The 14,707-nt window shown below is 47.7% G+C and overlaps 1 protein-coding gene and 1 non-coding gene across 2 annotated transcripts in view; one reads left to right on the top strand and one right to left on the bottom strand.

The window, feature by feature from the left end:
- Positions 1–68: 68 nt before the first annotated feature.
- The window catches only part of LOC140288341 (CLIP-associating protein 1-B-like), a 58,153-nt gene continuing 43,514 nt past the window's right edge, over positions 69–14,707 (top strand). Inside the window, exons 1-8 of the mRNA XM_072379177.1 lie at positions 69–258; positions 582–956; positions 4,670–4,748; positions 5,585–5,688; positions 5,768–5,859; positions 6,326–6,401; positions 10,304–10,401; positions 10,838–10,908. Of these exons, the coding sequence (XP_072235278.1) occupies positions 753–956; positions 4,670–4,748; positions 5,585–5,688; positions 5,768–5,859; positions 6,326–6,401; positions 10,304–10,401; positions 10,838–10,908 (724 nt within the window). The 5' untranslated portion in view covers positions 69–258; positions 582–752. The remainder of the gene's footprint in view (positions 259–581; positions 957–4,669; positions 4,749–5,584; positions 5,689–5,767; positions 5,860–6,325; positions 6,402–10,303; positions 10,402–10,837; positions 10,909–14,707) is intronic.
- On the bottom strand, positions 3,770–3,898 carry LOC140297512 (U4atac minor spliceosomal RNA). The gene has a single exon (XR_011913240.1). It is a non-coding gene; the product is annotated as a U4atac minor spliceosomal RNA (small nuclear RNA).

The raw sequence follows: 14,707 nt of genomic DNA, 5'->3' as shown, positions 1-14,707 counted from the left end.
GTCTTTTTAATCCAGATCAATAAGTTGTTTCCCCCCCACTGAGAGTTATATTAGTTAAACTGAGTACGGTTTGGGCGGCTGTCGCTGCAGTTCGTGGGAGAGTGAGTGTCGGGCGGTAATGTGAAGTAACGGTAGTTTGTAGCCAGAGGCAGCATCGCCACTTCTGACTTTTTCCAGGGAACGAGTCAGTCCATCCGGTGAGTGGATGTGTCGCCGGTCACTGCATTAATAACTGATTAATTAACCAGCTAGAAGCCGGTAAGTAACGTCACGGGCCAACCGTTCTCCTCCGTAGTCGCCATAAAACTAGCTTAGCCTGCTGTGCTAACACTAGCTTCGACGTGTTTTGCATTGAAGGAGGTTAGCTTGTGCGCTAGCAGCAGGAGCTAACACTTTACCTCAATGTTTACCTGTTAACGAGGGGTTAGCTGCGCTTAAAGTGGCTCCGTTGTGATTAATGAAGACCCGCACGTCAGCAAGCTTGATTCCAACCAAACATTCAGTCAATAGATGTGAATTTAAATGAGGTAGTTTGGAAACTTTGCCTCATTCTCGCTGTTTTTCTTCTTGTTTGAATAAAGGATGATGAAGTGCATCCAGTTCAGCCTCCCATCACAGGACGTTATGCTGCTCGTCTCCCCGTCATTAGCTGCTTCCTAAAGGCTATTTCCAGTGTTTAGACGGGGGTCAGTGTGAGGGCTTTTCCTGGAGCAGATTCCCGAGGAGAGAAACCAGCTGATCCCAGAGCAGCCATGGAGGAGGAGGAGGTGAGCGTGGAGTACCTGCTGGAGCAGGTGATGCAGAAGGACCTGGGGGGGAGGCTCCAGGTGGGCCAGGAGGTCACCGAGCTGGTCCTGAGCGAGGAGCGCTGCCCCGAGCTGGAGCGGGACCAGAGCGCGCTGGACAGGATGGTGGACACGGTGGCCAGCTCCTGGGTCAACTCCAGCAACTTCAAGGTGAGCGAGAAACTAAGTGAACCCCTGATCCAGCAGCTTCAGCAGCAGTGAGTAAAACTAAGTGAACCCCTGATCCAGCAGCCTGTAGCAGTGAGTGTGAAACTAAGTGAACCCCTGACCCAGCAGCCTGTAGCAGTGAGCGAGAAACTAAGTGAACCCCTGACCCAGCAGCCTGTAGCAGTGAGCGAGAAACTAAGTGAACCCCTGGTCCAGCAGCCTGTAGCAGTGAGCGAGAAACTAAGTGAACCCCTGGTCTAGCAACTTCAAGGTGAGCGAGAAACTAAGTGAACCCCTGACCCAGCAGCCTGTAGCAGTGAGCGAGAAACTAAGTGAACCCCTGGTCCAGCAGCCTGTAGCAGTGAGCGAGAAACTAAGTGAACCCCTGGTCTAGCAACTTCAAGGTGAGCGAGAAACTAAGTGAACCCTGATCCAGCAGCCTGTAGCAGTGAGTAAAACTAAGTGAACCCCTGACCAAGCAGCCTGTAGCAGTGAGTGAGAAACTAAGTGAACCCCTGGTCCAGCAGCTTCAGCAGTGAGCGAGAAACTAAGTGAACCCCTGACCCAGCAGCTTCAGTAGTGAGCGAGAAACTAAGTGAACCCTGACCCAGCAGCCTGTAGCAGTGAGCGAGAAACTAAGTGAACCCTGACCCAGCAGCCTGTAGCAGTGAGTGGGAAACTAAGTGAACCCCTGATCCAGCAGCCTGTAGCAGTGAGTGAGAAACTAAGTGAACCCCTGACCCAGCAGCTTCAGTAGTGAGCGAGAAACTAAGTGAACCCTGACCCAGCAGCCTGTAGCAGTGAGCGAGAAACTAAGTGAACCCTGACCCAGCAGCCTGTAGCAGTGAGTGTGAAACTAAGTGAACCCCTGGTCCAGCAGCCTGTAGCAGTGAGCGAGAAACTAAGTGAACCCCTGGTCCAGCAGCCTGTAGCAGTGAGCGAGAAACTAAGTGAACCCCTGACCAAGCAGCCTGTAGCAGTGAGTGAGAAACTAAGTGAACCCCTGATCCAGCAGCCTGTAGCAGTGAGTGGGAAACTAAGTGAACCCCTGATCCAGCAGCCTGTAGCAGTGAGTGAGAAACTAAGTGAACCCCTGACCCAGCAGCTTCAGTAGTGAGCGAGAAACTAAGTGAACCCTGACCCAGCAGCCTGTAGCAGTGAGCGAGAAACTAAGTGAACCCTGACCCAGCAGCCTGTAGCAGTGAGTGTGAAACTAAGTGAACCCCTGGTCCAGCAGCCTGTAGCAGTGAGCGAGAAACTAAGTGAACCCCTGGTCCAGCAGCCTGTAGCAGTGAGCGAGAAACTAAGTGAACCCCCGATCCAGCAGCCTGTAGCAGTGAGTGAGAAACTAAGTGAACCCCTGACCCAGCAGCCTGTAGCAGTGAGTGGGAAACTAAGTGAACCCCTGGTCCAGCAGCCTGTAGCAGTGAGCGAGAAACTAAGTGAACCCCTGATCCAGCAGCTTCAGTAGTGAGCGAGAAACTAAGTGAACCCCTGATCCAGCAGCTTCAGTAGTGAGCGAGAAACTAAGTGAACCCCTGATCCAGCAGCTTCAGTAGTGAGCGAGAAACTAAGTGAACCCCTGGTCCAGCAGCCTGTAGCAGTGAGCGAGAAACTAAGTGAACCCCTGACCAAGCAGCCTGTAGCAGCAGCTTCAGCAGCAGTGAGTGTGAAACTAAGTGAACCCCTGATCCAGCAGCTTCAGCAGCAGTGAGTGAGAAACTAAGTGAACCCCTGATCCAGCAGCTTCAGCAGCAGTGAGTGTAAAACTAAGTGAACCCCTGATCCAGCAGCTTCAGCAACAGTGAGTGTAAAACTAAGTGAACCCCTGATCCAGCAGCTTCAGCAGCAGTGAGTGTAAAACTAAGTGAACCCCTGATCCAGCAGCTTCAGCAACAGTGAGTGTAAAACTAAGTGAACCCCTGATCCAGCAGCTTCAGCAACAGTGAGTGTAAAACTAAGTGAACCCCTGATCCAGCAGCTTCAGCAGCAGTGAGCTGCAGTGATGGTTTCCTGTGGGACGTTATCAGTCTCTCTCATGGTTCTGGAGGAATCTCGGCCACTCTTCGTGGATAAAGGCTCATTTCAGCCAACAGCAGCCCAACGTTGAATCATTGTGGCTTTTTTATTTGCTTTATTTGCACATCACGGGCAGATATTAGCCTAAAAGTTCAAACGTTGTGTCAGAAGAGGCTAGAAGTCAAACTATCTTCTGAAGACAGCTCCCAGATTCTGGGGAAATATTCCCTGCTAACCTGCAGGAATTCGACCAATCAGGACACACTTTAGCCCTCGTTCTGAAACCCATCCAAACTAAAGTGAATTCCTGCTGTGGCTTCTTTATGAAGCGACACATCAGCTGTGGTCACGTTCCCTCCTGTAATGGGGACGAGGCTCCCTGGAGGCGGGGGCTCGGAGCTTAATTTACCAGCAGCTTTAGCCCAGTTTCCTTCCTTCTGTGACGGAGCCGGCGGAGGGAGGAGCCATGCTGCCCGGCTGGAAATCAGCTGCCGTTTCTGGTGCTGAGAACAAATATTCACTTTAAACTCCTCAGAAACTCTTTTTTTGTTTCATTAAATATGTTTTTCTGTAAAAAAAAATACAAAGGTGATAAGACCGGGGAGTTGTGCCTCAACTTTCTTTGGATGGGGCCAAGAATTAATGAATGAACGCGCTAATTGTTTCGCTATGACAACCCGGAAGTCGGCAGCATTTTAGTCAACTGATGTATTTCCACCATGTGGCCACAAGATGGCGGCGGAGCGCGTGACCGCGTGTCCCAAATGTTCCGTTTAACAGTGAAATAGTGATGTGTTTGTTCCAAAAATTGCACCAGTACCCGAGCACGCGGCTCAGGTGATGCGAATGTGTCGATATGGTGTCAGCAGGGAGACTCTCACTATACGTTCATTGAGCTTCCCATACCACCCCATGACAAGGAAAGTTGCCGAGCGCATGCGCTGTGAGCTTCTAGTAAAATCTGAACAGCATCCTCGGTCATGGTTTGTGTGTTTCACTCATGTTTTAGTCCCTAAAATCAAAGGTTACCGTCTTATACTTCCATTTAATTGCTTTAAAACCGTTTCATTTGGTTTATTTTACGTTTTTTATAACAAAGATCCCTGCTTATGTCTGATTACCCATGATGCTTTGCGCGGATTCAGTCAGCCGCGGCCATAGTGATCAGCTGTGGCTGCAGCTCTGCACCCACTGGTGAGAAATAAACCCTCTCAAACTGCGGAGATGACGGCTTCACTGAAACTTTACGTTGTTATTTTCGTGCTGGCTGTATTTTAGTTGTAATTAAACTGCAGGAAAGCAGAATTTGAAGTGTTTTTTTTATTGTACTTTTTACTTAAAATACACATCAGAATGTGCTCAGTGGTACGTTTCTGTTAATAAAAATTTGTACTTAAAGCTTACCAACATGCTTTGTTCTTATTATATGTATTTTAGGCTCAAATATGATTTATAATAAGCTAAAAATGTATCATATTTGAACATATATTTGAAAAATATGCTAAATACCGGATGTTTAGCTTAAAATCTGAAGTAATTACGTTGATAAGTTAAACTTAAAGTATACTTTCTTTAATATAAACAGCAAAATATCTTTAAAGCGAGTGTAAAACCAGTTCAAAGTGTGACACCTCTCATGTATTTCTGCATTTTACGCTTGGATTTATTGAAAATGTTTGTGTTTTTTTGTGTTTCAGGTGGTTTTGCTGGGGATGGACATCCTGTCAGCTCTGGTTAGCAGACTGCAGGAGAGGTTCAGGACACAGGTGGGAACAGGTGAGCGAACACAGGTTACATCTGCAGCCGAAACACAGGAAAATAGGTTTTTATGAGCTGATCAGGTCATCAAATGAATGGTGTAAAGCTTGGTGTATTTTACAGTCATACAACTGTGGTAAATTAGCTCTTATTTTATATTTATTGGGATGATTTCCATACAATTTACTGTCCAACAATTGATGTTTTTGATCTGTTATATTAATCAAATCAGCAAATTAATTAGAAAGCCCCTCAATAACAAAGAAAGAAAGAGATAATCATTGAGTTTTTACAATAAAATGATTAAAAATGCAAAACTCTGCTCTTTATAGAATGTAAAATAGACTTTTAAAATTCTGTTTTATATCTTCTTTTCCTGATTTCAGGGGTTGTTTTAGATCTGAACTCTTTCAAAAGGAGCTCAAATATTCATCTGAATATGTTTCTATTTTAAGCTCATTTTACCTGAGGATCAAATTAAATTGGACCCCACACCTCACCTCCATCGAGCTCTTTGATCATTTCACCTCATCAAAGACGACAAAACGTCTCGGTTTTAGTAGATCAAAGCTTCTTCTTCTCTTGGCAGATGATTTTAAGTCGCTTACTCCTCATTTTCTCACAATTTTCTTGTTTTTTAAAGCTGAATATTTAAAATAAAACGTTAAAACCAGCGGTTACATTGTTCTGGTGACAGAAAATAATACGTAACGTGATGAAACATCGGATCCATGATCATAAATGTCGGTTTGGGTCCAGATTGTTTAAGCTGACAGTTTCGATCCACAGGAACCAGAGCAGAAACTATAAACTGAACTCTGAAATTGTGTGTTTGTGCTTCTGTGTCGGCTCAGTTCTGCCGAGTCTGATGGATCGACTGGGAGACGCCAAAGACCAGGTCCGAGACCAGGACCAGGCGCTTCTGCTGAAGATCATGGACCAGGCCGCCAACCCGCAGGTACACCTGGACGCTCACTCAGATCACGTCTTGGTGAGGCTCAGTTTCACACGGCTGCTGTGTTTCCGTCTCTCCTCAGTATGTGTGGGAGCGAATGATGGGCGGCTTCAAGCACAAGAACAACAGAACCAGAGAGGGACTCTGCCTCTGCCTCATCTCCACCTTGAATGTGTGAGTCCACATCAGATCCGGGAAATGAAAACGACTTTCGTTGCATGGCGTCAGATTATCTTTTGTTTCTTTTGTCTCTAAAACATCAGAAAGGACTCGTCTCATCTAGTTGGTTTTGTTCAAATAAACCCTGAAAGTTGCTTGGTTCGCAGCCACAGAAACAAACAAAAAGCAGCACATTTTCCCAAATGAAAACACTGAATCCTCAAGTGGGTGAATTTGTTTTTACAAACTGAGAAAGTTCTGTAAAGTAGGATAAAACATGACGATAGAAAGTCTGGAAGAAGTTAAAAAACAGATGAGCGGTCCAAATCTGGAGGCATCTTCTATGGCTGATGGTTGGAATAAAACATCAGGAGTCCTAGGATAGACCCCTGGGGAACACCACAGAAAGAACGGGCCCAGCTGGGAACGATGAGCCAAATAACCACATTAAAATCCATGTTTTTGTTCTGTGCTGTTTCAGGTTTGGATCTCAGAGTCTGACCCTCAGTAAAATCGTCCCTCACATCTGTAACCTCCTCGGGGATCCAACAAGCCAGGTATGACTCGCCGCCACTGCATCCTATTTCCTGCTCATTAACTCATTAGATTCAGCTCACAGATACACTTCCTTTTCAAAGTGTTCATAACAGAACATTCAAGGATCAGACCAGGTTGTAGCAGCAGGATTATTGATCTTTGAGCACCCTCTGCTGGTGAACACCAAACACTGCAGCTCAGAAGGTTCTTTCCTGAACATCAGAGCCTCTCACTGCAGTTTGTTGTTCCCTGATAGGCTGCAGACGCCTGTCATCACCTGACTCCTACTTCCTCCTGACGGCAGGAAGCCCTGCCCATGAGCTTCACATCCTGAAGCCAAACACACTCTCCAAAACAGTGGACTTTAGAGAAAAGTACCAACGAAAAACTAATAAAATACTTGACTTGACTCGAGTTTCGAGTTTCACAAGTGATGAGCTTAGTGATGTTCATCGCAGCCCATTTGGTAATAAATACTTGCACGTTTGCAGCTGTGGCTGGTTACAGTTAGCGGTTGTGGCTGGTTACAGTTAGCAGCTGTGGCTGGTTACTGTTAGCAGCTGTGGCTGGTTACAGTTAGCAACTGTGGCTGGTTACTGTTAGCAGCTGTGGCTGGTTACAGTTAGCAGCTATGGCTGGTTACAGTTAGCGACTGTGGCTGGTTACAGTTAGCTGTGGCTGGTTACTGTTAGCTGTGGCTGGTTACAGTTAGCTGTGGCTGGTTACTGTTAGCTGTGGCTGGTTACTGTTAGCTGTGGCTGGTTACAGTTAGCAGCTGTGGCTGGTTACAGTTAGCGGTTGTGGCTGGTTACAGTTAGCAGCTGTGGCTGGTTACAGTTAGCTGTGGCTGGTTACTGTTAGCTGTGGCTGGTTACAGTTAGCTGTGGCTGGTTACTGTTAGCTGTGGCTGGTTACAGTTAGCGTCTGTGGTTGGGTTACAGTTAGCAGCTGTGGTTGGGTTACAGTTAGCAGCTGTAGCTGGTTACAGTTAGCAGCTGTGGCGGGTTACTGTTAGCAGCTGTGGCTGGTTACAGTTAGCAACTGTGGCTGGTTACTGTTAGCAGCTGTGGCTGGTTACAGTTAGCGACTGTGGCTGGTTACAGTTAGCTGTGGCTAGTTACTGTTAGCTGTGGCTGGTTACAGTTAGCTGTGGCTGGTTACTGTTAGCTGTGGCTGGTTACAGTTAGCAGCTGTGGCTGGTTACAGTTAGCGTCTGTGGTTGGGTTACAGTTAGCGGCTGTGGTTGGGTTACAGTTAGCAGCTGTAGCTGGTTACAGTTAGCAGCTGTGGCTGGTTAAAGTTAGTGACTGTGGTTGGTCACAGTTAGCGTCCGTGGCTGGTTACAGTTAGCAGTTGTGGCTGGTTACAGTTAGCGGTTGTGGCTGGTTACAGTTAGCAGCTGTGGCTGGTTACAGTTAGCGGTTGTGGCTGGTTACAGTTAGCAGCTGTGGCTGGTTACAGTTAGCGACTGTGGCTGGTTACAGTTAGCTGTGGCTGGTTTACTGTTAGCTGTGGCTGGTTACAGTTAGCTGTGGCTGGTTACTGTTAGCTGTGGCTGGTTACAGTTAGCGTCTGTGGTTGGGTTACAGTTAGCAGCTGTGGTTGGGTTACAGTTAGCAGCTGTAGCTGGTTACATTTAGCAGCTGTGGCTGGTTACTGTTAGCAGCTGTGGCTGGTTACAGTTAGCAACTGTGGCTGGTTACTGTTAGCAGCTGTGGCTGGTTACAGTTAGCGACTGTGGCTGGTTACAGTTAGCTGTGGCTAGTTACTGTTAGCTGTGGCTGGTTACAGTTAGCTGTGGCTGGTTACTGTTAGCTGTGGCTGGTTACAGTTAGCAGCTGTGGCTGGTTACAGTTAGCGTCTGTGGTTGGGTTACAGTTAGCGGCTGTGGTTGGGTTACAGTTAGCAGCTGTAGCTGGTTACAGTTAGCAGCTGTGGCTGGTTAAAGTTAGTGACTGTGGTTGGTCACAGTTAGCGTCCGTGGCTGGTTACAGTTAGCAGTTGTGGCTGGTTACAGTTAGCAGCTTTGGCTGGTTACAGTTAGCGGCTGTGGCTTGTTACAGTTAGCTGTGGCTGGTTACTGTTAGCAGCTGTGGCTGGTTACAGTTAGCGTCTGTGGCTGGTTACAGTTAGCAGCTGTGGCTGGTTACAGTTAGCGGCTGTGGCTGGTTACAGTTAGCGTCTGTGGCTGGTTACAGTTAGCGTCCGTGGCTGGTTACAGTTAGCGTCCGTGGCTGGTTACAGTTAGCAGCTGTGGCTGGTTACAGTTAGCGGCTGTGGCTGGTTACAGTTAGCTGTGGCTGTTTACAGTTAGCAGCTGCGGCTGGTTACAGTTAGCGTCTGTGGCTGGTTACAGTTAGCGTCTCTGGCTGGTTACAGTTAACGGCTATGGTTGGGTTACAGTTAGCAGCTGTGGCTGGTTACAGTTAGCAGCTTTTGCTGGTTACAGTTAGCGGCTGTGGCTGGTTACAGTTAGCGGCTGTGGCTGGTTACAGTTAGCAGCTGTGGCTGGTTACAGTTAGCAGCTTTTGCTGGTTACAGTTAGCGGCTGTGGCTGGTTACAGTTAGCGGCTGTGGCTGGTTACTGTTAGCTGTGGCTGTTTACAGTTAGCAGCTGCGGCTGGTTACAGTTAGCGTCTGTGGCTGGTTACAGTTAGCAGCTGTGGCTGGTTACAGTTAGCGGCTATGGTTGGGTTACAGTTAGCAGCTGTGGCTGGTTACAGTTAGCAGCTTTTGCTGGTTACAGTTAGCGGCTGTGGCTGGTTACAGTTAGCGGCTGTGGCTGGTTACAGTTAGCAGCTGTGGCTGGTTACAGTTAGCAGCTTTTGCTGGTTACAGTTAGCGGCTGTGGCTGGTTACAGTTAGCGGCTGTGGCTGGTTACAGTTAGCGGCTGTGGCTGGTTACAGTTAGCAGCTGTGGCTGGTTACAGTTAGCAGCTTTTGCTGGTTACAGTTAGTGGCTGTGGCTGTTTACAGTTAGCAGCTGTGGCTGGTTACAGTTAGTGTCTGTGGTTGGGTTACAGTTAGCAACTGTGGCTGGTTACAGTTAGCGGCTGTGGCTGGTTACAGTTAGCAACTGTGGCTGGTTACAGTTAGCAGCTTTTGCTGGTTACAGTTAGCGGCTGTGGCTGGTTACAGTTAGCCGTGGCTGTTTACAGTTAGCAGCTGCGGCTGTTTACAGTTAGCAGCTGCGGCTGGTTACAGTTAGCGTCTGTGGCTGGTTACAGTGAGCAGCTGTGGTTGGGTTACAGTTAGCAGCTGTGGCTGGTTACAGTTAGCAGCTTTTGCTGGTTACAGTTAGCGTCTCTGGCTGGCTACAGTTAGCGTCTCTGGCTGGTTACAGTTAGCGTCTCTGGCTGGCTACAGTTAGCGTCTCTGGCTGGTTACAGTTAGCGTCTCTGGCTGGCTACAGTTAGCGTCTCTGGCTGGCTACAGTTAGCGTCTCTGGCTGGTTACAGTTAGCGTCTCTGGCTGGCTACAGTTAGCGTCTCTGGCTGGTTACAGTTAGCGTCTCTGGCTGGTTACAGTTAGCGTCTCTGGCTGGCTACAGTTAGCGTCTCTGGCTGGTTACAGTTAGCGTCTCTGGCTGGCTACAGTTAGCGTCTCTGGCTGGCTACAGTTAGCGTCTCTGGCTGGTTACAGTTAGCGTCTCTGGCTGGCTACAGTTAGCGTCTCTGGCTGGTTACAGTTAGCGTCTCTGGCTGGCTACAGTTAGCAACTGGAAAACCTAAGGTATGCATTGTGGTTGAAGCTGGTTTAAGACTGTGGAAATCAGTTGTGATCAGATGAAAATACTGGGTTGTATCACCATCTTTGTTTACTTTATGTTTCACTGCATCTTTGTTTCACCTTGTGTCCAAATTTCTCCCGAAATGTGAGTAATAAAAGGTCTAAAATGTAGTTTTGTACTGTTGACCCGAAGGTGCGCGATGGAGCCATGAACTGCCTGGTGGAGATCTACCGCCATGTTGGAGAGCGAGTGAGGATGGACCTGGGGAAGAAGGGGCTGCCTCAGTCACGGTGCGTTCAAGTGCCCTCGGTCATTCCACTGCCTAAGAGAGAACCTTAGAGAGGCAGAGGTTCAGAAATCTGGGTCCACAAATTGTAGTAAAACTGAATCCTTTGAAAAGATTCAAGGACATATTTATTGATTTAGAGATTTTAAAACCCCTGATTTCTGTTTTTCTCTAAGTCTTCCACAGCGTCCCGACGGGTTCTGCTGCAGATAAAACAAAGTGAAGTTTAATCTAACTCTGGATCACAGAGGATGGGGTTTGATTTGTCCAAAACCCAAAGACGAACATTTAACAGCAAGATGAACCATTACTTTGTCATTCGGTCTATGAAACAGTAAAAAATGTGTTAAACACCCAGTCCAGAATATGTTTTCAGCTTTAACTGGAATCCTCCAAACAGGAAGTACTTTTGGCTCATGTCTGACTGTCTGTGTGTGCAGGCTCAACGTGATCTTCAGTAAATTCGATGAGGTGCAGAGGTCGGGGAACATGGTGCTGTCGCCTGTATCGGGTAAGCTCTGCGTCACGGGGACATCAGCAGATCTCTTTGTTCTGAGGAAGGCTTCCATATTCCAGCTCGCCTCATTTCTGATTCATGTTTCTGCATTTAGCTTTTATCCAAAGCGACTTACAGGTAGGCAGGTAGGGTAAAGGGGGGTAAGTAGGGGGTCTTGCCCAAGGACCCCTACTGGAGGTAGGGCCTCTCATGCAGGGGATTTGAACCCAGGTCTCCCTCATGAAAGGTGGGAATCATACCACCAAACTATCCAGTCCAGTGATTTCAGAGTAGAGTTTCTAATTCTTCCAGCTGGGGCGCAGAACCAGAACCAGAATCCTGACTGGTTTCAGTCGGTTATTTCTTCAGGGACAAAACAAGCACCCGGATTTTCTCCTCTTTAACGACTCGACTCTTCTTCTTTGGTGCCCTCAGAACAGAACTCTTCTTGATTATTTCTCCCAGAGAAGGTCTCACACTGAGGCTCACAGCTGCCCACATCTGCATCTGAGTCTCAGGACTTTAACGCACCGGGAGCCTTCTGAAATATTCCTCGGCTCTGCAGGTTCAAACATCTGTAAGATCAGACGGAAGCTCAGCAGGAACTGACCGGCAGACAGTTTTCCAGCTCTGAGCTTCACTTTGTGCTTGAACAGTGAAGCTGGTCCCATCGTAGCGGGGGGGGGGGGTTGTAGATGGAGCTGCTCCTCCTGCAGTCAGTCTGCAGATAGAAGCTGGTCTGCAGGAGCTGTGCTGAGCTGAAGATTCAAACCGGTTCACTCAGTCCAAAAGAGCTTTAAACACCATACTTATGAACTTTTACTGTTCATAAACTGATGAAACCAGTGATGTGAACACAGAAGAAGTGAGAATATGACTCTTTTCCCAACATTAAATCGATGTTTTCAGTCCAGATGTTTCCTATTTCACATCAAACTTCATGGATTCATGTTGAATCAGAGCTCAGCTGAATAAACACGTTCATTCTAACTTCTAACTTAAGGACGTGGAACCAGTCGACTGCAGGAGAATCTGTTATTATCGCCTCACTGAGGTCGGGGGGGGGGGGTTTGCTGTCTTTCAGTCCTGATGCAACCTGAGCCGCCGCCTTTGTTCACTCCTCTGAAAGCTTCTGGAAAGGTTTCCCCACAGAAGCGACAGACAGAAGCTGAAAACTGGAGTTTTTATTGTCTCTAAACTTCCTGTTCACACACACAAAAGAGTCAAACCGTCCACCTGTGGGGATAAATCCAAGTCAAACGACTCAGAAACAGTCAAAATCAGCTCATTTAACCAGACGGCCGCTGTTTTATGTGCTTTTATTTAACTGTAGCCTTATATTTGTCCCAGTGTGAGGCTTTAAAACGCTTCCAGTCGGATCCTTTTAGCATAAAACTTTGATCCTTTTGTCCTACTTTCCATCATGAAACCTGACAGCTGTTGGCTGAAGTCGGCTAAAGAAGCAACGGTTCTTAACGTTGGCCTTCAGAGAGGTAAAGGAAACCCGGAGGAGTGAATTCTACCTGCTGGCCGGCAGCGATGTCACTTTAAGGATCTTATCTGTGGCTTGAAAGCACAACGATCCCACAGTGCTCCAGCATCCTGTGGATCTGCAGAGCCCTCAGACGGCTTCATTAGGGAACCAGTGAAACCTCACCCCTCTGAGAGGAGTCAGGTGAACAGGAGGCGCCACACTGAGCTGGGAAGAGACAGGAAGTGACGAGAGAAAGGAAAATGCAGGCTGTAAAACATTAACAAGTCAGAGAGTCGGAGCCGAAGGCGAAGAGGAAGAAAGGCGGAGTGAAAACTGTTATTCAGCAGGAGTCAGTGTCAGTTTCCGTCCTCATAGTTAAGACTGTGTGTGGGTCGGAGGGGCATCGGCTGAGGCTTCCTGCTCCAGTCCATCCTCAGAGGACGAACCATCAGGCAGTCCCCACAGGTAACTCATTCATCTGCAGAGCCGAAGCTTGACGCCACGCCGGCCGTTAAATATCAGGAGCTTTGTGCTGATCAGAAGGAGCTGAGCGCCACCGGTGAAGCCCGGTGGAGCAGGACCTCCTGCTGCTCTGCTGCAGCATCACATCTCAGAAATGTCATTTCCACAGTTCCCTTTCAGCTCATTATAGTCTAACCTGGGTTTTTAATCATGCAAAGTGTCTTATTTAAGGGATTTCTGCTTGTTAAAGGAGCTTTTATACTCGAGAAAGCAGAAAAACAAGGTCAAACGGAGCATTTCTGGAAAGGGAAATCCATGAAAGCTGATTTTCCGGCAGCTATTCGGGGAACATAAGGCTTGTTGTGGGTCAGAGACATTAGCTGGAGTCGGTCCATCTTTAAACTAAAAATAAGGGATCAGTTGATTTTCTACAGTTGTCTTGAAGCCAGTGATTGTGTTTCTATTTTAATCCGGCTGCAGCTGCGCTCTGCCCCACCTGAGCACAATTTAGCAGCTGAATAGAAGTAAAAAAGCCATAAAGGGCGTCGGAAACTAAATCCTTTGCTCCTGGAATGCTGTTATCTGCCGGTTTCATGTTCGGTTGTTGGTTCAGAGGCAGGAGGGCCGGCGGGGGGGTGCTGAGAGACCGGGACGGGTCCTCGCCGTTAGCAGGACGGGTTGCATGGGTGGAAACCTCCTGAATAATAAAGGATGTGCAGGAGGGAGTCTCAGCTGTTCATGAGATCCAGCCCAGCAGGAGCCAGAGATCATGTTCAAATGCCACAAGACTCAAGAAAAAGTTATGAACGAGTTTCCTCCGGAGCGCAGTTTTACCGGAGAGCGTGAGCATTACGAGGAACCGCGTCTGAAAGCAAACTGCATCCAATCAGACCAATGAAAGGTTTGATCAGAGAACAGGAGCTGAGTGTGCTTTGGGCTGCAGCCACAGACTGGTCCACAGAAGAATCCTCTGGTGTCCATCTGAAGCAATGTTAGAAAAAATCTCTCAAAATCAGGCTCAGAGTCGCTGGAGACGATGAACACAAAACATTTATCGGCACAAGCTGTCAGGAAGCTGCTCAGAGGTGTCTGCTAACAACATGCTGCTGTTGCTATTTATATAGTTTATGCTTGCTGGCCACACAAAGTTATGGGAAAAGGCCTTTTAATATTATGGGAAAGACTAGTGCAGGCAGGCAAAACACTTTGACTGAAGAGAAAAGATGGCGAGGAACCCCCCCCCCCCCCCATCACAGAAACTCTTATTCTTGCAGCTTTTCTCATAGTATAACTATATAATTTTTCCAACAAGCAATAAGGTCCAAACTTCACAAGCTGCTCCCAAAGAACCCAAAAAGCAGCTTTTTCTTGTTTTTTTTAAACTTTTTAACACAGCAGTCATCCATTCAGAGGATTCATCTCTGCCTCAGAGATGAAGAAGTCTCAGGCCCACAGAGTCCAGGTTTGAGCTCCTCTCCTGTAACTCCAGACCCTTGAAAGGATCTTGGTGAGAGCGCCCCTCCCACTGTTGTTGCAGATGGTTCAGGTGCTCAGATGGGGCGTTCCCAGCCTTTCATTCAGCAGTGAAAACCCTGAGAACCTCCTCATTCTCACAGGGTAACCCATAGCTCTGCTGGTTCTCTCCAAGCTGAGTGGGAAGAAACACCAAAAACCTCCTCAAACATCCATTTTGTGAATTTGCATCTGGGGGATGAGCTGTCGGGCTCCATCAGGCTCTGGGCTGCAGCAGACTTTGACCTGGCCTGCAGAGGAGGTGCCCAGTTACCACTTTGTCTGAGCTGTCCATCATGTAGCTGTGATTTAAATGGGAAGTTTGGAGGGTATGGGACCGATTTCACACGTCAAACCCATCCAGCA

This window comes from Leuresthes tenuis, unplaced genomic scaffold, assembly GCF_036924035.1.
Source record: "Leuresthes tenuis unplaced genomic scaffold, fLeuTen1.0.hap1 SCAF_1, whole genome shotgun sequence".
Classification (NCBI taxonomy): domain Eukaryota; kingdom Metazoa; phylum Chordata; class Actinopteri; order Atheriniformes; family Atherinopsidae; genus Leuresthes; species Leuresthes tenuis.
Note: the sequence above shows the minus strand (reverse complement) of the source record. Positions and strands in the feature narration are given on the sequence as shown.